The sequence below is a fragment of the Ipomoea triloba genome, chromosome 3 (genome assembly GCF_003576645.1).
Source record: "Ipomoea triloba cultivar NCNSP0323 chromosome 3, ASM357664v1".
Lineage (NCBI taxonomy): Eukaryota > Viridiplantae > Streptophyta > Magnoliopsida > Solanales > Convolvulaceae > Ipomoea > Ipomoea triloba.
Window position 1 is genome coordinate 17,123,990 of NC_044918.1, and position 23,291 is coordinate 17,147,280.

The 23,291-nt window shown below is 34.4% G+C and overlaps 4 protein-coding genes across 5 annotated transcripts; all 4 read right to left on the minus strand.

The window, feature by feature from the left end:
• Positions 1-531: 531 nt before the first annotated feature.
• LOC116012008 lies at positions 532-4,028 on the minus strand. Its single transcript, XM_031251465.1, has 7 exons — positions 3,868-4,028; positions 3,676-3,737; positions 3,509-3,592; positions 2,451-2,505; positions 1,829-1,964; positions 1,172-1,222; positions 532-1,060 (listed from the first exon to the last, which is right to left on the minus strand). Exons 1-7 carry the CDS (start codon positions 4,016-4,018, stop codon positions 961-963), a joined length of 639 nt encoding a protein of 212 aa, XP_031107325.1. The 5' UTR covers positions 4,019-4,028; the 3' UTR covers positions 532-960.
• A 386-nt stretch (positions 4,029-4,414) lies between these two features.
• On the minus strand, positions 4,415-8,263 carry LOC116013473 (asparagine--tRNA ligase, cytoplasmic 1). 2 transcript variants are annotated; one of them, XM_031253253.1, is made up of 7 exons: positions 7,711-8,263; positions 6,466-7,107; positions 6,073-6,326; positions 5,866-5,995; positions 5,059-5,117; positions 4,662-4,888; positions 4,415-4,615 (listed from the first exon to the last, which is right to left on the minus strand). In XM_031253253.1, the coding sequence occupies exons 1-6, from the start codon at positions 8,182-8,184 to the stop codon at positions 4,705-4,707; spliced, it is 1,743 nt and encodes a 580-aa protein (XP_031109113.1). In that variant the 5' UTR covers positions 8,185-8,263; the 3' UTR covers positions 4,415-4,615; positions 4,662-4,704. The 2 variants fall into 2 exon arrangements, with proteins under 2 accessions (XP_031109113.1, XP_031109112.1); XM_031253252.1 differs by having other exon boundaries at positions 4,415-4,888.
• Positions 8,264-11,676: 3,413 nt separating this feature from the next.
• On the minus strand, positions 11,677-14,154 carry LOC116014337 (vacuolar protein sorting-associated protein 32 homolog 2-like). Its single transcript, XM_031254375.1, has 7 exons — positions 13,954-14,154; positions 13,705-13,803; positions 13,138-13,237; positions 12,775-12,860; positions 12,597-12,688; positions 12,291-12,402; positions 11,677-12,199 (listed from the first exon to the last, which is right to left on the minus strand). Exons 2-7 carry the CDS (start codon positions 13,774-13,776, stop codon positions 12,008-12,010), a joined length of 654 nt encoding a protein of 217 aa, XP_031110235.1. The 5' UTR covers positions 13,777-13,803; positions 13,954-14,154; the 3' UTR covers positions 11,677-12,007.
• A 3,821-nt stretch (positions 14,155-17,975) lies between these two features.
• On the minus strand, positions 17,976-21,110 carry LOC116014318 (meiotic nuclear division protein 1 homolog). The gene is made up of 10 exons (XM_031254348.1): positions 21,024-21,110; positions 20,170-20,250; positions 19,585-19,701; positions 19,280-19,318; positions 19,085-19,192; positions 18,926-18,988; positions 18,772-18,823; positions 18,599-18,643; positions 18,424-18,503; positions 17,976-18,319 (listed from the first exon to the last, which is right to left on the minus strand). The coding sequence occupies exons 1-10, from the start codon at positions 21,024-21,026 to the stop codon at positions 18,245-18,247; spliced, it is 663 nt and encodes a 220-aa protein (XP_031110208.1). The 5' UTR covers positions 21,027-21,110; the 3' UTR covers positions 17,976-18,244.
• Positions 21,111-23,291: the final 2,181 nt, after the last annotated feature.

The following is a 23,291-nucleotide window of genomic DNA, read 5'->3' on the forward strand; positions in this document are numbered from 1 at the left end:
ATTCATTTCATAAAATAATAGGATGAGCATTTTTTTTCGACTATTGGGAAGTTGCCTACTCACCGAAGAAGGCGAGGACCCAAGTTTTTTTTTTTTTTAATTTAAATTTATTAAAATAAGATTTTAAAAGAATACTTTTAAATTCGATAACCACCATGATAACAATGATCTAATTGTAATTTTTTTTGTGTTCAATGACTTAATTGTAATTTGTTGTGTAGTTAGATGACCAATGACCCTTTTATATATATATATATATGTAATTGTATTATATACATTAGACTAATTCTAAGCCTCTATAGTCACTATCCAAGAGCCATTAAAAGAGGTAAGCTCGTGTCCAAAAACTACTAGAAGAGGTAAATTGCAAGTCGTTTCACCAATACCAAGTACCCACAGGATATACCAACTAAGTTAGTCAAATTGTTGACTTGGTAACCACAAAGTTATAAATTCAACTCAAAAAGCGCATTTCACCTAAAGTCTACCTTCCCACAATAACTGCGGGCTATCCCGTAAATCAAAGAAATCTTTTAGTGACAGTACTTGCATACGATAAAGGATTAAAGGTCATGAGACACGATAGAGATTGAATTGTAACAGCAACAAGTAGGTTTAAATGAAAGAAACTAGTACTCTGTAATTACAAGTGAAAGAAAAAATGATAGAGACCCTAAGCACAACAACCCACTAGGATTGAGTTAAAAGAGGATCAGATGATATCCACAAAACCTAACAAGCCATGCCACAAGAGTTTTCATTTCAAGGACAAAGAATCACTGTGGTGTGGACCTTGATCTGAGAACAAAAAATGGCTCTCATGACTTGACCTTTGAGTATAGTTCAGCGAGCCAAAAATCTCATTGTTGATGTGACTTTGAATGTTGATATATCAATCTCACTGTTGATGTGACTTTGAATGTTGATATATCCGCTTATAAATCAATCAGTGCACATCCACTAACTTGCCTTATAGGAATACATATAACTACGGAGCTTCCTCACTTCTTCAGATGAATCATTAAGTAAATGGTTAACATAAAGGCAGATCCCGGCTCCACTGCAAATGATTGGAGAACGATGAAAATCTTTGGGAATCAGCTTAGTCAGCAGATAAGGGAATCAGCTTAGTCAGCAGATAAGGGCTACGACAAACCAAAAACAAAATTACCTCAGTGGCCCAAATGGAAGCCATAAAATATCCCATCTAAACCTTGCCAACCTGCATCACAAATGCAGGTAAAGGTTACAGGCACACAAAAGAGTATAATATGACCCCTAGGCAATAAGAGGTAGAGGCATTGCATGATGAAGGCGATAGGCCGATTTCTTGAAAAGAAAAAATTGTAAGTCAGAAGACACTTTGGCAGCAGGATGACCAGGTAGCATGAAATTTTCGGAATATATTTAACTAAGACTTTTCTATCGTGCAACGTGTCCATGGATACAGTTTTAAACTGTGTCTTCACCATTAATATTATCCAACATCATATCGATAAAATGCTGTCATTCTGATCCTACAACAATGACAATATAGTACTGATACTATATCCAAACTACACTATGATAATAGCAATACTGAAGCTGTATAGAATAAAAGGTAAAGGCACATAGTAACAGAAAAGTATGTACATAGTGCACAGATTGCAGCATTGAAATTACCTCTCCTGACAATCAAAAAATAAAAGACAAGAGTGTATAATGTTCTCTAACATAGCAGCATTTACTTTTGTTCTCTATTCAGTAGAACAAAGGACAATAATAGTGACTGCTAAAAGATTGCTGGTCATAGAGAACTCTATTTTTTTGTTCTTCACAGAGAGCTTACCTCAGCATATGATGCAACCAAAACCCTGCCAACAATAGGCCAGGGCAGCAGGAAAACAAAAGCCATCGCCTCTGGTACTTTGAATGATGCAGCATACCCTTAATGGTCATCAAGCACACCATAATAGCTACCCAATCTGTAGACAAATGAGATTCCAATGTGATAATGCAATACAAAATGACTTGGTGTAATATCAAAAAAACTGCATCACTATGATACAGATACAACCATTTCAAAACCACATTCATAAAAACATTTGTTAATTTAGTATATAATGAAATCCTCGATGTTTCTTTTAACTCTAGAAAACAATCCAAAGAATTTACTTGTTTCCTTTGGTTAGCTACACCAATTACCAACTATGTCCCTTTACCCTTCTTCCAGCCATCTCCTTTAAGAATTCACAAATTAGGTAAATCAAAAGTTGATATCTTCACATATGGAAGAATATCAACACCACTTATGCCATATGGATAAATGCTCAAAGTAAATGAAGCTGCAAACAAATGTATTTATAGATTACTGTAGCTAAAGCATTATCATTATGTAAATCTTATTTCTTATACTACAAAATAACCTCTAAGATGCAAGGAAACTAAAGCACAGAAAAAATAGTATAAACCTGCAGCAATGATGCTCTGGGGGTCAACTTCATACATGAAGTAAGCATGATATCGCTGTTCAGTTAGACAGAAACAACAAACATGAGTCCTAACAATCATACTCAAATGGAAGCTATTGCTTGAAAAATAAAATAAAATACACGGCACTGTTCACCTTTTAACTGTTTAAAACCAACACATCAAATTCCAAATATGGAGGAGATAACAATCACATGAAGTGTGTTCTAGGAAAATAAAAATGGAAAAACAATAAGGAACAAGTAAATATGAAACCTATGGTTTTCTTATTTATATTGTGAAACCTAAAGTTGTTCATTTCCAACTTTCCATTTTCAGAATTTTTTTTTTAAAAAAAATAAATCATTTTCCATAGTTTGTATGCAATATGAACTAAGAGGCCATTTGGTACTTTCCCATCAATTAAATTCACGGGAAAATGTTTCCAAGGAATATGTTTGATGGGAATAACTTTACAGGGAAAATAAATTAACATGTTTGGTGTTTCCTGGAAACATAACAATTAAATTACTTGGAAAATTAATTAACATGTTTGATTCGTTTAAACTTTCCTAGGAAAATTTTTATGATCTCTAATATACCCTTGCTATAAACAAACATTAAAAAAAAATATAACAAATAATCGAGAGTTTAATAAATTACTTGTAAATTAATAAACCATATGCCAAAAAAATCACCAAATCACCGAATTAATTAAGTACCCAAAAATTAAACTCAAGTTAATCAACTTATATATGGAGTACTGCATGTGTGTGTGTGTATTTCCTTGATATCACGGAGTATAATTCTCACTGAGCCGAACTTTCCTAAGTTAAAGATTGCACCAAACGTGGGAATATTTTGGCTACCAATCGCCTTCTAATTTCAAGAACCCAGCTTAGTCTTCAATAATGAATTATAGTAATTTATGATGTCAGGCAACTAGGCAAGTAAATAAGTACTATCTAATAACAGTAAACAGTTAAGCTAAAACCACAACTATTGAGATTTGAAAAAGGCAAAATAAATACTCCAATAAAAGGCATTCCGAGAGCATTACCAATTCCCATGGAAAATATGCCTGCTGATATATTGAGAAAATGAGGAACCCAACATAGCAGAACAGAAGCCCCGCGAAAATACTCTACAGACGATCAAAAAGAAAAGAAATTTCAGTCTGATAACCAAACAGAATAAAATAAAAGATATTATAAATGATACGCATACCCTCCATAGGAGAGATTGTTGAGCTTGAGCTCTCTCAAGTGTTCGAACCAATTCCTCTTGTTCTGCAAAACGTAAACTATAGCACGTGAGAACCCTAGTTTAGAGATAGGCTCGTTTATGCACAACCATCATACAGTTTTAAATAACAAGTTGCGATATATACACAAATAATTAGGAGGGCGCAACAGAGACCATGAGAGTCGATAGGGCGAGAATCATCGCGAGTTGGGAGCGAGAATTGATCTTCTTCGTCGAAGAAAGAATTGCTTCGAGGTTGCCTCCATTTTCTCGTAAGATTCTGCATCGCCGCGTGAAAAAATTGAAAAATAAAAATAAAAATCATGTTTCTCTGTTACCATTACTCTTCAGCCTTTCTCTGAAGTCTGAACAAAACGAAGCGACATCGTTTCCACGATTTAAATTTTATTACCTTTTTTTTCTAATTTGAAACTATAATTTACCCAAGCCAAAATGGTTAATTATGCAATTAGCATTCCGAATTAAAAATCAGTTAAGTAATCGGTGTAAGACCTACAATAAAAGATAGACCTAATCAATGGTATTAAAAATCAATTAGTAATTGGTCTAAGATCTACAATGCAAGAGCAATTAGTAATTGGTCTAAGATCTACAATGCAAGATAGACCCTAATCAATAGTATAATTTAACGGCAATCATGTAGTTTTCTTGATATCTTTTTCATAGAATATAAATAACAATAAAAACTAAAAGCTTGATATTTCACTCCACCAAATAATCAAATATTGCCAAAATGCACAAAGGCAATATGTATCAAATTCATGATATACTTGAGTAATGTAGCAGATTTTACAAAAGTCTTGGTGCAATAATTTAACAATGGAGATTACAGAGATCCTACATCTTCAATTCAGTGAAAAGGGTATGACAAATTGTCATCATGTGTTCATATTTATCTAAATAGGGAGTAAAGAAATTTTTATAGGGGCACACAAGGCTATTTTGATTTCAAAATCTCTTGGATCCAATAACAATCTATGTAACATCATTTCAGAGATCAGCTCTTCCAGGATATCGAGGGAAGGGAATGACATCTCGGATGTTTTCCACCCCCGTTGCGAACAGAATCATTCTCTCGAAACCCAAACCAAAACCGCTGTGTTTCACAGTACCATAGCGCCTAAGGTCAAGATACCACTCGTATGGCTCTAGTGGCAAACCCATCTCCAGTATCCTGCAATTAAATGTCCATTAGGATCAAATCTCCAATTTATTTCAGTTTTTTGTGGATAGAAAAAACTTGTCTGAAAAACATGAACTCTATTTATATAGTAGCATGGACCAGAGGACCAGATCGAGAATAGTAGAAATGTAGAACACTACAAACACTAAAACATCATATACCTATCTCTGAGGACCTCATAATTCTCTTCCCTTTGACTTCCACCGATTAGTTCCCCCACCTGTAAAACGAAAGGTGATTAGAGTTTAAGGGCTTCATAGACACACACACACAAAGTTCCACAATTTGAAAAAAATACATGATGATTTCAAACAATATGTAGAAAACTTTGATAGATAGTCTCTTTTGCACAGATTGTGGTTAAATAATCAAAGCTTGCATTCTTCCAGCTTCTAAAATAAAATTTTTAAACTGGAAATAAGTTTTTTTAAAAGACTTGCCAGTTTCAGTCATTCAATTCTTGGGATCATAAAATCCTCATCCCTTGCAGTTGAACCTCACAATTCTCTCTCTTGGTTTCTCTCCCTGCCATCTCAGCTTATACTGTTCTAAAAACCAACAATAATTCGCTGGTGTAGATGCTCTTATTACTTTTCTTGGATAAGTGCTCCTGGAATACTTTAAACTAGTAGAACAGTAATTTGAATGTTTGTGTGCAAGGATGATACAGAATCAACAATTATACAACTCAAACCAATACCATGATATTTTTCCTTTCATTTTGAAATGACTCAGCAGCTCTTACCCTAAGAATAAAAAATGAAAACCTACAACCTAGAGTCCATTTGCATTATACCATGAGAGGTTTTTACTAACTAACATCAAATATCACCAGTGAATTTAGGTCATCATTGGCAGGAGTATATTATGCCATTGGAAGCAGTGAAGTATGGGAAAGCTGCTACTTTTGAAAAATTGGAGGTATTACACATATTAGCATTTAGCAGAACTGGCAAGTGCAAACGTACCTTTGGGACAAGCACGTCCATGGCAGCAACTGTCTTCTTGTCTTCATTGACCTTCATGTAAAATGCTTTGATCCCTTTTGGGTAGTTGTACACAATAGTAGGTGCTTTAAAATGCTCTTCAGTTAAGTACCTAGAATATAGGATTACCATGAACAAAGAGTTGAAAAATGCACCACCAACAAGGACGAAAAAAGTACTCCGTATTACCTTTCATGTTCAGATGCCAAGTCAATCCCCCATTCTACTTTATTCTCGAACTTTTTTACTTTGGCTGCTTCCTCAAGAATGGTAATGGCTTCTGTATAAGTTATCCGATGAAAATCGGATGAAGCAACCAATCTAAGTCTATTAATGGCACCTTTGTCAATAAACTTAGCAATAAATTCCATGTCATCTAGGCAGTTGTCAAGTAACCACTGGCACAGAAATCTCACATATGCCTCTGCACAATTCATATCATCCTACAAAAAGGTTCAAAATTTCAAATTCATGCATGCATACAAGAACCTAAAAAACATTCACACCACAGGGTAGCAATAATGACTCCAAAGGTCCTCAGGGTTGGGTAGGAATGTTTACTACCATCAGACATCAGCATACCTCAATATCAGCAAAAGCTATTTCAGGTTCCACCATCCAGAATTCAGCTAGATGTCTTGAAGTGTGGGAATTCTCAGCACGAAAAGTTGGACCAAATGTGTAAACACTAGAAAGTGCACAGGCATAAGTTTCAACTTGCAACTGCCCAGAAACAGTCAAGAAGGCTTGACGGGCAAAGAAATCCTGAGAGTAGTCAATCTTCCCATCCTTCATAGGCATACCAGCAGAATGCTTACACCTCTCTCCCAATTTGTATCTTTCTTCCAACTTCACAAGATTCTCCTTAGCCCTTGTTAGCTCACCAACCGCAGCACTTATTTTCTTATTAATCTCAGCAACACCAGGATCATCTTTCCCAATGCTCGCTTTCTCAGATTTTAGTTTAGCAACAGCTTCTCCTTTCTCCTTAACAAGTTGCTCAGCAGCTTTGATATCAGATTCAGAAGGAGCAGGGTTTTCTTTCATATCCTTCTCCAATTTTTCCGCCTCACTAATTAAAGTTGTGACTTGAAACATCTCTCCAGCACCCTCACAATCACTGGTGGTAACGATTGGAGTATGGACATATAAAAACCCATGCTTTTGGAAGAATGTGTGAGTGGCATATGCCAGGGCATTGCGGATTCTTGCAAGTGAAGAAATCTAAAAGAATGTGCAAAAACTAGATTTCAGTAATAATAATAATAATAATAATAATAAATAAATAAAACTCATAAAATGAATTATCCAATGCAATATGTTGAAGGAACACAAGGAAAGAGGATCATTTATGAAATTTTTGAGTGACTATCATCCTTCTCTTTTCCCTTTTCTGAAGGAACATAAACTTTAAATAAAAATACGAACCCTAGAAGGGGTATGTCATAAGGAACAATCCATATCAATGCATATAAATCTATTGTATGACTGAAAAGTGAGAAAACCTATATCAGGCTTCATAAAAGCATATATTTGAAGGCATCAAACTGAAACTTAATAAAATAGGCTCATCTGAAGTGACAATTTTTCTTCAGGCAAGAAAATAGTCTTTTCCTAAAGAGAAATGATGAATTCACCAATTTGGATATTTAGTTCAGAATCCGCACGGACCTTTAGAAAACTAAAAACAACTAAAATTGTTAAATCATGCACGGAATAAAAATTCATATCAAATCACAATGTTAACATTCACTAGCGTCATTTCAAATTCTAGAGATGAGCTAATCAACAAAGAAAAATGTAAATTGAGAGCGTAAGAGACTATACAGTGTTGGTTCGCGAGCGAAGATGAACAACATCCCGAAGAAACTCAAGCGTCAGTTTCGTCTTCGGCAAAGGATATTTAGCAGCATCGACAGTACCAACCGCGATGACCTTCTGAACGCGAAGCTCGACCTTCTGCTTCGTGCCTTCAGGGGGCAACTTCAGCGCTCCCTCCACGTGAACGCTTGTCCCGGTAGCAACCAAATCGCCGAGCTTGTGAACGGCGGCGTCGACGATGACCTGGAGATTCGCCGGGCACGAACCGTCATTCACTTCCAGGAATGCAAACGCCCCCTTGCCTTGCTCCCTGCCGGTTTTAACCCATCCCCCAATTTTGACGACTTGGCCGGCCAGTCCAGCTCCGCCGTCTGGACGGCCGAGAATAGACTTTATGAGGACTCGTTGTGAGAACTCTGCTTTAGCGACGGAGTCGCTCAGGGAGAGCTTTTCCACCGACGGCGTGGAATCAACTGACATTTTCGCGTTGCTTTCACTCAAAGCTGTAGAGGGTTTTTTTATGAAATGCAGAGCGAATAGGGTTTTTGCATAAACATATATTTGGGTCTGGGCTTTTAAGGAATAGCGGATCCGCTATGCTCATAAATGAACAAAATTCCAGGCAAGTTTAAACTTTAAAGTGTGATTTTATGTAATGAGTTGGTGTGAGTGGTCGTACACCCTTATGAAGTTAGAAGTTTAAATTTCCTCTTAATTTTGGTCAGGATACTTCGTGGCCTCACAAAAAGGTGTGATTTTCGTGAGAGTTGTTTATTGATTTTTTTTACTCGTTAATTATAGATAATTTAGATTGATTTATTTTATTGTAATTTTTTTTTTTAAATAAAGAAGCTAATTCATTAATCATAGGCTGAAACGTTTACAATAAAGATCGACGAAATAGTCAAACATTCCTTACAGTCAGACATATAAACAACTTCCCTAGCAATGCTACAGAAAACTTGATTCGCAGACTGTTTTACAAATTTGAAGCATAATTATTTGGATGAACTTAAAGCTTCTTTAATGATTTGGTCAAACGTACCCAAGACTAATACTGGTTGAATAGTCTTGCACACCACCTGAGTAATTATTTTCATTCTTCTATCCATTGACAATATCTCCAACGGGTTGAACTGCATATCATAGTTCAGAGGAATCTATTTTTCATTGTCATGTTTGTCACCCAGGATGAGATTCACATACGTCATGACTAGTTTTATCATTTCACGCTTTATGAGAAGAACTCGTCAAAGTAAACGAGATGAAGAAACTCATCAAAACAACGAGAGGAAAACACATAAATTGCAAACAAAATTAAAACAGTAAATCAAAGCAACTGAAAACAACAATGCGAAAATAAGAGATAAACGACCGGTAACAGTGGAGATGGAGGAAAACGGTGAAAACAGATAAGACAATGAAAGGCGAACGCTATATGAGATGGAGATGACAGCATGGAAAGACGATTGAACGCCGTCGATGCGCTTGCTTCACAGAGGCGGCGGCCGCGTTGATAACAAGAGAACTTAGAGAAACGAGAGATTTAGAGAAACCTTAGGCGGCTGTCTTCAAAACTATTTTATTGTAATTTTTATCATTTAAAAACTAAATAATACTCCATAATAGTTTGTGAGCAAATTGTTTCATAGACCACTTACATGTTCATTTTTAATTGGTTGCATATTTATTTTTAAAATAAACATAAATATGTATCAAAATATAAATGTCTTACTAAAAAATACATACAATATACTTAAAATGAGAATATATATCAGTGGTCCACTTTGCTCATGGTGCAGATATTTGTGCGTAAAACCTTCATAGAAGTTTGTACAAATGTATGTGTCACACTTCTATTAGTTAGTTGAATATAGTAGTATAAATATTATTACTAACTGTTAAATGTTTAAATTATTTAATATACACTAGACTCCGCAGTAAAAGAAAGTACTTATGAGTGTATGTATGACATCTCTATTCGTCAATAAAATATTTTATTATTTACATAATATTAATATTAAATACGTATTTCAAAAAATATTAATATCATGTTGGTGGGATAATTATTCCAACTAAATGGCCGGTAAGTGGTTTGGGCCACAATTACTGGAGAGTCGTGGCATTTCTCTTCGACCATATGTTTACACCACGTTATTACAAATCTTACATTGGGCATATATAATACGTAGTATCATTTAGGAAAAAGCGTCAAATAAGTCATCAAATTATTAGTGTTTATGCAATTGGGCTATTGAAAAAAAAATGCAATTAAACTATTTAACTCTATAAATGTGTGCCGCTAGCAAATACATGCAATAGGTTCGGATTACAAGTATTAAATCAGATCATTTTAATTCTAGGAGAGGATACTCTAACATGTATGCTATATGCACAAATTTATAAATTTTTTTTTTTTTGACAGTAAGCAAATTTATAAAGTTAAATAGTTTAATTACATATTTTTTTAATTTAATGACACAATTACACCAACACTAATAATACTAATATTTAATTAGAAAACACGATACATCTGGACACATAATTTCAACCTAACCCATCCAAAAAGTAGAAGACAAATACAAATTTAAAAGTTAAAAACTGGCAATAGATTCAAGAACAAAATTGTGAAGTCAAGGATTTTGTTGACATGAGGTCCACCATACAACTATGCACAGCTCAGTATGACTTGGGTTTAGAACGTGCAAGTGCAACTAACCAACCAGGGGGGCACGCATGTGGCCTCCTCCATCAACGGTCCAGATTCATCATTCTCAATAATTGAACGGCGGCCCATTCACACAAACATATTCTGTATATCCTCTCCATTCCCCAACACTCTCTCTTTCATCTCCATTCTCCACCCCTCTTTAAATCCCCAGATTTAGGTTTAAACCTCTCTGCGGATACTTAAATGGAGATGACAAGATTAATGGCGGTTGTTGCTCTGGTTTTGGCATTAGGGTTTCCTTCCATTAACGCCCAAGTCTCTGCTCCGGCGCCTGCGCCCACAAGTGATGGTAAGTCTCTCCAATATTCAAATCTGTTGCCATTTTCAGGGGAATGTGAGTGTGTGTGATAATGGGGTGTGGATTTGCAGGAGTGGCGATTGATCAAGGAATAGCATATGTTCTTATGCTTGTGGCTCTGGCAATTACCTATATAATTCATTGAACAGTGGGGATGTAATTCTAGAGGAGTTGACAGTGGCAGAACAATCATTTTTATTGTTTTAGAGCATTGATTTGATCTGATATTGTATTGGTTTTTGAGTTCCAAAAACTGGGATTTCAGTTTCCATGTGTTTTTCTTGGTAAATTGTAACCTTCTTATCTGTTTCACTTGCATTTCTTCAGAATTTTCCCTTCTTTTTACCATGTGTATATGGTTTTTTTCTTTGTAACTCTTGTATGAATGATTATTGTTCAGATTATGCATGAATTTGAACCAAGTTGAGTAAATCTGATAATGCTTTTGGACCATTGTTCTGTTGCAAAGTTTATCTTGTGAAGAATCCTCTTAGTCTTTCACTCCCATAATTAAAAGGGATCCTCTCCCTACTTAATCAACAGATTCAAGGAAACTCTAAAACTTTTATAATCCAATACCATAAATATATGATTTTCATGCTAAAAATATTGTAATCTAATAACATAAATATAAAATTTTGTAATACTGAAAATCTTGTAATCCAACAACATAAATGAATACACTCTGTATGATTTTCTATGACAAGTCTCGATCAAGGTTCTTTATACCATGGGCCTTCAAATTCTGTATTTGAGATATTTTGTACATGCAGAATGTGTTAACTAAAGATAAAGAACTTCTGTATCAATATACACACAATGCAATATAAACCATGGTCCATGGTATAACAATTGGACAAAAACGGAGTCTTTAGGTAGACTTGTGCAATTTTTAGGGTGCAAGTGAGAGACCTTATAGTCTTATACTCAACATTCTTAAAAGTTGCACAACAAAAATATTTATGAAAATTTAATATTCTATTTATGGGCACACGGACATACTATGAGAGACGGATACATGTACAAAGGATATTGACCAGGACAGTAATTTAAACGTGAAAGCATGAGTTTCACTCCATAATGACCAAAACTAATGAATTGATGGCAATTTTTTTGTCGCAAATCATGGAATGTGGATATAGTACAACTGAAATTAAGAGTTAATGACAATCCAAGGTAGGAGGTTTCCTTTTTTTGTTCCTGCCATCATTCCCAACGTACCATCATTCCCAACGTACCACGTACTGGTGGTCAAGATATCGTAAGGATTTAGCTCAAAGAGCCATTTCCTTTTGCAATGCTTCAAGTTCATCATCCTCGGCTGTATTCCTATGAGGAACTGGGCGTGCTGCTTGTTTGCCTGCTGGGATATGCACTGGTGCAGCAGGGGCAGTGGTTGCTGGTTGAAGAAGTTCTTCTTCCAAGTCAGCACCTTCCAATTCTTCAAGTTCTGCTTCCAGTTCATCCTGTTTGACAAAAATTGGAGATATCACAAATGATTCCAGACAACTAGAATGCAAAGAAAAAAAAAAGATGTAAATGGAGCTTAGGATAAACCTCATCAAAGTCCACTGCACTCATTGGAGTTGATAATGCTTCCTGAATCATTTTCATGTTCTCAGTCTGTTCATTTATCTCATCCATTGTCTTGTCCACGTCATCAATATTCCTGTAAAGTAGGATGAATCTAAGGATGAGCGATTTGTTTACAATGTATTGTTCAACACTTAAGGAAAAAGAAAATGGGCCACTAGCACTTGATTTCTGAAACACTATGTCCTCCTTTGTAAAGTTATGCTGTTTAGTTAATGTGCACTTAAAAAATTACATCAGGCAATCACAAATTTATTTTCTTATACTCACGTGGCTTTTTGCATGGCTTTCATTGCTGCTGCCCCAGTTCTAAGGGCATCTACAGTTTCGGTTGTAGCTTTTGCTCCTTCTAGCATTATCATCTGAACATTGAGAAAGTTAATTTATGAATCAAATTATGGCCAATACACACCATAGGACAGTGCAAAGTGTAACTATCATAGCCAACCTGATCATGGATGCGCAACTGGAAATTTCCAAGCTGCTCAATTTGCTGCTCATAGAGCCTCTTCCTTTTCAAACATTGAATAGCCGCTGCATTATAAAATGAGTGCGAGATGAATTAGATGAAAATCAATTACTAGAAAGTAGAAATCCTTTATGGGATCTAACATTCATTAGTCCACTTCATGATATTATGTTTTGCAATAAGCCAATAACAATAAACACCAGATATTGTTTGCTAACCCTAGTAGAAATGGATTTAACAGAATTTTCATGGGCAATAACAATCGGCCAAGGAGGCAGGATGCATAGATCCATCTAAGTATCGGACATTTTCAAATAAAAGATACATGCATTCCGAAAATACCTCTCTTGTTCTTTGCTTTTGTAAAATCTTTAGCCCTTTCAACTTCTGTAGAAGCCTTCTTTTGAAGTACTTTCTCCTTCTTCTCAAGCATCTCCAGTGTCTAGTCAAACGAAGTAGTAAATTTAAGTGCTAAAGACTAAACGTGGAGGAGGGGAAACTCAAATCACAGGAAACAGTTCAAATGCATGAAACTATATTCCAAGAGCAAGAGAAATACAAGGGGAATTCATGAAAACACTAGATATATTTATTCTTCCTGAGATTTAAAAAAAAAAAAATCCCCAAACAACAAAATGTTTCGTATACATGTAGGAAACTTGTACAACCAAAGTCTGCTGATATTCATGTCAGGATAGATATCATAGCAGTTTATTGGAAAGCAAATGATGCACACCACTTACAATTATCACAAGATGCACATACAATTTACATAAGAATATTATTCGAACTAGAAACTAATTAAACTCCCATACAAAAGAAGTTAGACCTCCAAACAGACAAAATTATACTCCGTACATGAATACGAGCCTACATATACGAGTTGATCAAGCATAGAGTGACAATTACCTCGTTTAGTTTATCCAGAGTCGCGAGAGCATTACTCTCCTGCTTTGGTTTCCCAAAAATCCGAGAAAACATCTTCGCTATTCCACCAGTCTACGATCCCTGATTCCAAAAACAAGACATTTAAAGGGAGAAATAACACAATCCGTAACTAGGAAACAGAAGTACGGAACCTCTCATCCCATCCAGTATAGAGTAGCACAGAAAGTGTAAGAAATTTTTGCATAAATGATGAAAAATTGATAAACGAACCTGAATTTAGGGTTAAAGAATCAGTGGAGAATCGCGACCGAAATGAAAAAAGTGATGTGAATTTGCAGTGCGTCCGTTTTTATACGAACAGATAAAAGATGGGTCAGGAAAACTTCAGGGAAGATTGAACCAGCGGACACCGGCGTGAGTGGGGGTTGGGGGAGGCTTTTCACCGTGTCTGGGCTTCGGTTTTGCTTAACCGTGTAATCTGAGTTTGAAAGAATCGGTCGACGCGGAACGTTCTGGGCGCTTGCAGACGGACCCCACCGGCCCACCATCAGCGTAAATAAATTTCCGTTTGAACTACATTTTTTCCTTTTTGTTTTTTTCACCCAAATTAATTTAAACTAAAATTCTATATGTATTTTCATAAAAATTAGACCCAGGTCCACCTTACAATATAAATCCGAGTCAAAATATATAATTTATATTTTAAATACCTTGTAGTCCAGTGGCATCAAACCCTTCTCTTTAGGTTGAGAAAGTAGTTATGAACAGATACTGCGTATTTACTGCGAAAGTTTGTGTTGTTTAGTAGTTGGTTACTTGGTATCATATTACAAAGTAGGTTGTAACTTTGGGGGTAGTAGTTGGTTACTTGGTATCATATTACAAAGTAGGTTGTAACCTTTGGGGGTGAATTTATTGTGGCCTTGTTTGGTTAATGATATTTTGACAAGATTTTAGCGGATTTGACTATTTTAGTGATTTGACCTGATCAAAACGCTAAAAATAATGTTTGGTTAAAAGCGGATTCAATTGGCGGTTTGGAGGCAAAGCGCCAACATTACAAACGCTGCAAATTGCAGTGTTTGGCGTTGGCGGTTACAAATTGTCATAAATTTTCCGTAATGGCCCTCCCAAAATTGAGCATGAGGCTCCCCTTTTAAGGAAGTCTCATGCTCCATTTATATTTTTTTTTACTTTTTCTTTTTTATTATATTATTATTATAATATAACAAAATTATAAATAATAATAATAAATTATTATTTACAAGGTAATTAGATAAAAATATTATATAATTTTATGTTATTTGTTTAATATTTATGTTATTTATTTAATTTACATTTTTAAATAAAAATTATTATATAATTAATAATTAATGAATTATTTAATAAAATATATGCATGTCCTTATAGGTCTTTTTACATCTCAACCGCTAATAGTAGCAGCTAACTTTACCAAACATCGGTTTACAAACAGCTAATATAATCCGCCAGTCAAACCCGCTGACACAATCCGCTATTTGTTATCCGCTACCGCTAACCGCTAATAACCAAACAAGACCTGTGAGAAGGTGGGAGAAAATTTGTGAAAACAGTCTATTAATTTATTTTTTTTTAAAGTTGATCAGTAACGTGTCAATTATACTTTTCCATCAAATAGTGGGCTGGCAAACCAGCCAAACTAAGTCGCTGATTTGCTGATTTACTTTCTTGTGAATATATCATTTACCAACTATAGTCAAAAAGCTACTTCCTTTCTTGTAAATTCAAGGTTGTTTTGAATTTATCAAAAACAATGATTCCCTGTTAAATACTAGAAATTCAATTGTCTCAGTTTTGATTTTGAGTTTGTTATGACATTTGGACGTAAAATATTTATTATTATTAATATAAAAAATGGGGGGAAAAAAAAAGAAGCTTTAAATGAGTGTATCGAGTTAAACTCAATTGCATTCAAACTATTCAAGGTGAAATAGCTCAAACTCAAGCTCAAAAAATTAGAGCTCAATAGAGATCAAGTTTCGATCTTGAACTATTCAGGCTCAACTTAACTCATTTACACCCCTAGTATTTTAACACAATAACAAGACTAATGATATATGCAGCATAAAATGAGAATTGAACAAAACAACTGTATTAATCCAATGGCAAACGAGGCAGAGGTTCAACATACATCATCAAGAGCTTGAAATTGTAGTGTAGTACAGCCACTGAAATTCTATAACAACAAGATATATGGAACTTTCCATCATATCCCAATTCCAAACTCCATATCTCAAAAAAAAGGATCCATTAAATAACTTATTTCTCAGAAGAGTTTGGTCCTCTCTTCTTTCCAAAGCCAACAACTGTATACAAGAACACGGATCAGAAAAAAAAAATCAAATAAAACCCAATAATTGTAATTGCTACAGATGCTAATAATGCACAAAACATCAACAAGTACCAAGCATAAATATCATATTAAAATTTAAAAAGTCTACGACAAAACTTGGATCTCTACAGTCTGTCATAAAGCAATCACTACATAATCATATAAATTTTAAATACACTCATGTTCAGCATTTTTTTGGCATGATAAATCGCAATTCACAACCCATAGCAATAAGTACAAAGAAGAGACCATAACAACACAAGACACTAAAGCATTAGATCCCCATAAGCGGGCATAGACAATGACAATTAATAGTGACGAAGTTTTTCACCAATTCATTAGTCCTCAGAAGCCAAAAGTGTAACTATAGAAAAGATAAAAACCAACCCAAAAAGTAAAATTCAACCAAAAGTTCATGTTATATAACATTACCAAGATAATGTGAGCATGATTATCTTCAAAAACCTTGTTTAGTTCAAGTTATGTGACAACCTAACATTACCCCCACCAAAAAATATTACATAGATAAAGTTAAAATATTTCAACTTTGCTAGTTTGCCCTTTATACCACATTTATCAGTTCTATTGAGAACTCTAAGGTAATCTGACATCCTACAATCAAACTGGAGGAAATCATGTAACCTCACATTACCTTTTAGAAAATAATTCTATTAACTCAATAATCTCATGTTCCATGAACTAAAAATCTTAACATCCCCTTAAAATGTATCAACTTAAGGTACAATTAGACAATAGTCTTGTAAATAAGATTGGTATAGATCAGAATACTTACTAAGACAACAATCTGGAGAATACTAACAAACTAAAATAATAAATAATTGATAACTGAATTAAAGATTTCAGACATCGTATAAATGATACAAGCAGCAATAGCTCTCAGGTGGCTACTGCAAATATTTTGAGCGAAATGCGACAATGTAGCACGCAGACGTGAACATATACATATGGGAAAAAGATATTGTCGATCCAGCAGATAAAAGTAATTGAAAGAAGGAAACTGATGAAGAAAAAAAGACTCACCGGCTGTGACGAAGCGGCGGTTGTACTGCATGCGCTTGTGGGCGCGGCCGCGGGGCTTCTTTTTCTTGTCCTGCTTAGCAACCTTAGGCGTTTGGCCTCTCACCTTACCGGCACGAGCTAAAGATCCGTGCACCTTACCTGGAATTGTACGATGAACCAGATCACAAATTGGAAAATTACAGAAATTAAAGCAAAATAAATACTCCAAGGTCAGCAATAACAGGAGAGATTGAGATTACCCATGGTCGATTTCTAAGTAGCCGGAAGAAAGTGGACAAGTACGCTGGTGAGGTTGAGCGGTCAGGACTGATAACTTCTAGGGTTAGGGTTTTTGTTTATGAGTTATATATACGGGCTCGGCGAAGGGGTTTGTTCTTTCAGCCTTTCAGGTAGTGCAACTTTGGGCCTTCTAACTTCTAAGAATGGGTTTACTATGACAACCAAAAACTTTCGGCTCGAACATGGAAATATGGATCAAAATTAAAATCAAATTGTTAATAATTGTAATGAGTTTTAGTAAATGTAATCTTTATATTTGGTATTAAATATAAAGTAAAAATATGAATTATAATTGAAATTAAATTTTAATAATTGTAATGAGATAGTAAATATAATTTTTTTGCTTGATAATAGAACATATGGTAGTTGGTAATTAGTACTCATATTAAATGTTATAGTATGCCGACCAAACGCAACCTTGCTATAGCTAATTAGCTATCTTTGCTCTTACACTTTGAAACCTCTAGTTATATTACTACGTTAAGTCTTTAACTTTAATTTATAAAAACGTCTATAATCACTATTCAAAAGTATACTCTAAATAAAAATCATCTTATGATCTTAACCTACCAAGTACTAATAATAATAATTTGTAAAAATATTAAAGGCAATTTTACCAACCATCTAATTGTAATTGTATTTTAAAAATAATAATGTGATTTGTCCACTTGATCCTATACTTGAAAAAGCACAAATATACTTGTCTGGCTGACTGTAAAGCATAACTATAATCTACTGGCATCGATTTAAATGACTAAATCAGAGGTTTATACATGGATATGGATATACATACATTCAGTAGCAATATCAGATACGGAGCAATAGAAACTCATGCCCAACTTGAACATAAAGCAAGTTCTTGAGAACCACCTAAACGGAGTCAACAGGAGGAAGAGGTACTGCCGCCGGCAACTCCAAATAGTCGAAGTCATCTGTAATTCCCACCTGAATTTAAAAACAAAAAAAAATGATACAAGAAAAAAGGGCCATGCCAATTGCCAAGCTAATTTTAGTCAACCAACAGAGATACTTATAACTAAAAGTGTTACCTCACTGTATAGGTGATGGAGTTGCTCTTTGGCCTGAGGAAAGTTATTAGAACACCATTGTCTCAGTGTGAAGATGTTATCTGTAACACACAAGAATTTGTCAGAAGACAAAGCAAACCATTTAAAAAAAATTCTCAAGAATGCTGTATGGACTCGATAACACAACAGGAGAAACCTGTCCATCTGTTGGCTGCTGCATGAGCAACTTGAACAGCATTCCCTGTCAAACGAATGCAACACGTTAGAATGTTTTAAAATCTTTATATATGTATATATATATCCTGGCATGTAGAAAAATGAGCATTTTTTATGTAATGATTTGGTTGAATTATTAGAAGAATCAGTAACTCATTGTTTCAACAGTAGCTGGGTCATTGTCTGCATACTGTGCCAATTCTTCCTGCACAATGAATCATCCATGCACTTATTAGTGTAGTCTCCTTTCATATATTGCAAGAAATACGCAATTTTGTTATCCAAAACATAAGGATATACTCTCAACCTTTAACTCCTTGTGTTTCTGTTCAGTAGCTTTTAACTCCTCCAACGCCTCTTCTCGTTCATCCTGATGCATCCAATGCAGAAAGGCCAATAAGCTGATCCTAATAAAAGGTCTTGGAAATGGATAATTACGAAAGCATATATAACGCAGTGCACTTACTGATTCCTCACGTCCTTTCTTCAGATTCTTACATTGTTCAACAAGTTCCACATGCCGCTTTTTACTGGTTTGGAGATCAGCCTCAAGCTTCTTATACACAGTTCTTAGCTGTCAAATAGGTATCATGGATTAAATTGCCACAATAAAAGTAGTTTCCACATAATATATTCTACATAACATGTAAAGTATGGTCACCTGGTTCCCAGCACAGCTAGGAAGGCTCCAAAAATATACCTGAAAATTTATAAACATTGTTACATCCTCTTTTTTTTTAAATCTCAAAATGGTAGTATAACACAATAGATATGCAAAATGCTCAATCAGATATAACAACGAACAACCTCAATCATAACAACAAACCACAAATAACCTCTATATAATTGGAAACAAATAACTCACAAGTCACAAATAATGCCACTAGGTCCAAAGGAAATTTTGTGCTTAGCAGCACAAAATATAATAAATAAATTGTAATAACACAAATCTGGAAAATTACTCACAGAAGTCCCTATCTTGTCTTTTGAAACAAGGTCATCATCCACCAAACTTTGGACAACATCTTTTACAGACTGGCTAATCACACCTTTCTTAGGTCCCAACTTCTCAAGCTCCTTTAACTGAAAAATGCAAAGAAAAGATATAAACTTCATATCACTAAGATAAATTATGTTTATGGCTCAACTAAAACATAAGCTTTTAGACTGATTCACTTCTGGATAGTGCCAATTGCTTTCAAAATTTCTGATAATAACTATCTATTGGAACTTTTAAGCATAATAACAACAACAATTATAATAAGATTTTAGCTTGTGAGCTCACTTGTTGGCATAAGTTAGCCATCCTCCCATCCCCCAGGCCCCAAACCAGAAGAAAGAGACACCACAATTTAGAATAGTAAGAAAAACAAAATAGGACTTAGTTTCTGCTGTTGCCAGTACAAGTGCAGAAAACACAGGGGATACAGTCAAGTTATAAGCAATTGAATTTCTCTACTATTCTGTGAAGTCTAGGGAGCATTGGTTTTTCAAAGGAACCAAAGCTCTATTTCTTTTGAAGACCATAAGAACAAAAAGAACATGACTTACAAGGAAGAAGTTTTGTGATTCATAAAAGATTTGCAGCATTTTCTCTCGTTTCTCATCCAAGGAAAGGCCTCTTTTCTTAGACTGCACAACAGCACAACAGAAGTCAGATGCTTAAGTTCACAAAAGGAATGTCTGCCACTTCTCCACTATGTACTAGTCATGCAGAATTCATACACAGAACTGAACTTCTAAGCCATAAAGATTTAAACATTTGAATATCCCTTTTTGCTGATTACATATTCAGAAGCAAGTTCACAAAATATATATATGATATGTGCCTAAGGCTCATTCGTCCATATAGAAACAACATACTTGTGTATGTTTTTTCTTCTTCTTTAGAAGGATAAATTTGCAACTGCAACTGGAAGATTCTGGAAAACATTCTGTGATTCAAATTGACACTAAAACTGATGAACATTTAAAATAATTAATGGCTTAAGCTCATATACAAGGGCAGAAAAAAGTCTTCCTAACTAAATATCAGACTAGCTATATCCTATAATTGTCCAAAACATATGCAATATGTGCTTGTAGAAAGCTCCTCAGATTGATATTTTCACTTTCCTCCAAATCAAAATTTCAGAATCCACAAAGTTATACAAAATCAGACTCCCTTCCTTGTTTACAACAAGCTTAAAACCGCAATAATATCGGTCCAGAAGAATATAACCGCTCAACGTTGCTACAGAGTAATTACCACCAAAATTGTTCAGACAACGACGGAATTTCAATTATAACAAATCAAATTTCCCAATAAAGTAGAAATCGAATGGAAACAGTGGCGTACAAGGATAGAAAATTCAGTGATCTGAGACGGAAAATGCAGGGTTTTGATGAAGAGAGAAATGCATTACCATAGCTAATCACCAGTCTCTCAGTCGTCGCAGAGCTAATCCAACTGAAATGCAGGCCGTGCGCGAAACAGACAAACGTGTTTAAGAAGATTCCAGAAATATGAGTTCTATTTCTATGGTTCGATTTTGGCGGGAAAGTTTTAAAGCCGCCATTTTCCGTGCCTTTCAAGTTGAAATTACCGGCCCAGGCCATCCCCCACTCCCCCAGTTCTAAGAACGAAAAGATTATTTCTTAGACCCTGAATTTTATATAATTTTTACTTTTGAGCCTCCATCTTTATTAATTACATCTAAAGCCCTTGAAGTTTCTATAGGAAATTTGTCTTTCTAAATTTCAACTATTTATTTCATCTTGCCGTCTAATCTGTTTTGGTAAATAATTAAAAATTTGGCTCATTTTCAACAAATTTATCTCGTTTAAAATAAGGATAAAATATGTATTTCAAGTCAATTTCATTCTTCAATAAATTATTGTTTGTATGTTGAATATGATTAAATGAAAAAAAAAAACACCATTTGCAAACACTATAATTATTATAATTTAAAACTAATATGCTAGTAACAAAATTAAAACTTAAACACAAATTTAACAATAATAAATTATTTGTGTTTAAATCTTAATTCAGTTGTACTTATTTTTAACCGTCTAAATTCTTATTTAACAGAGATGGTGAAAAATGACCACTTTTAAAATAATTGAGAAGCTATTATAGATGGATGAATAATTCAAAACAAAAAAAAAAATTTATTATAAACATATAATTCAAATGCAAAAAGTGTCATTTTCCCTCTTTGGACTATAACATTACCCTTTTTACCCCTTTTAGGCTTAACCACAAGTCTAGACCATGAATAGCCGCAGGCTATATCTAGCATTTGATTTTCCAACAAAGTTAATTAACCTATGTCTCCAGTGAGGGCTATATGTTTGAATTTGAATTTAGATTTTTTTAGAATGTATATATAAGTCATAAGATTGATTATTATTAGTAGGAGAAATGGTCAAATATACTTTATATTTTTTTTTACGAAAAAGTAAATATATTTTTAAATTTTAAAAAATTACAATTAAGTATTGCAATTAGTGTTGGGTGAAATAAGTTGATTTAACCGAGAATCTTCCATTATTCAAGCCTTTTTCAGGCTCATTTTGAAATTTGATTGGCATATTTGTGCGCGATAGAGAGCCTATATGCTATACAATTCAACATCATTCTAAAAGGTTCTTGTATATATAGAGGTGTAAATCCTCTCTTTTTTCTTTTTTCTTTTTTTTTTTTTTCAATGAGACAAGCGCTTGTTTTAAGCATTTCCACTTTCATATTTCAACTAAGATGTGTCTACTTTGATAATCATTTTCTCATTCACCAATTATCCGTTTTGAGTATACAGTATATAAATCTCTTTATCTCACTACGAAGAGACCCGACCCAAATTAAAAGTGGACTCCACATATATTTTTACCACAAAATAACCACGTATCATGCCATTTTTGTTATTTTTTCGTCGTTGGGCCTTTGTTGATTGTTGTTGACCACCGTCGATGTGGTCCAACATAGGCCCCATGATACTATTCCCACGAATACAATAACTTACCAAACAATGTAATAGGTTTATTCATGAGAATGTTATTCTATTTTCAATGTATTTCCTGTGTTGAGCATATAATATATAAATATAAATGTTCAATCCAATTATCAGTTTAGACTATTATATAAATATAAATGTTCAATCCAATTATCAGTTTAGACTTTTAGTTGAAATATAACACATGCTGCTTCAATTCTCCACATCACCGGGGCTCGCACATGTAATGGGCATATTGAGCAATAAATATTTTTGAATACTACTGACTCTAGTCCTAACTACGTTCTCAACCTATTGAAGCACAAGAGTCAATATTACCTGCACTGAGGCTCGAACCCATCACCTCCCGTATAAAGAAAAGGGTTTGATGCCACTGGACCACAAGGTCCTTGATGGCGTGCTTCAATTTTGTGAACCAACCGAACATGTCGTGAGAGTATTCCCAAGATTGGAGCAGAGTATTCCCAGTTTTCAATTTATCTTTTATTAATACGGGAAATTATATTTAAAGTTAGTATTGATATCAACAATTTTATTAGATAGTGTGATAAGATTTATAGTAAAAACAAATCATTCTTATAGTATTATCCAAATTATACATAGGGGGTGTTTGGTTATTGGCTTGTAAGCCAAATTTTAGCTTATTTGACCATGTTTAGCTTTTTGACTAATCAATAAGCT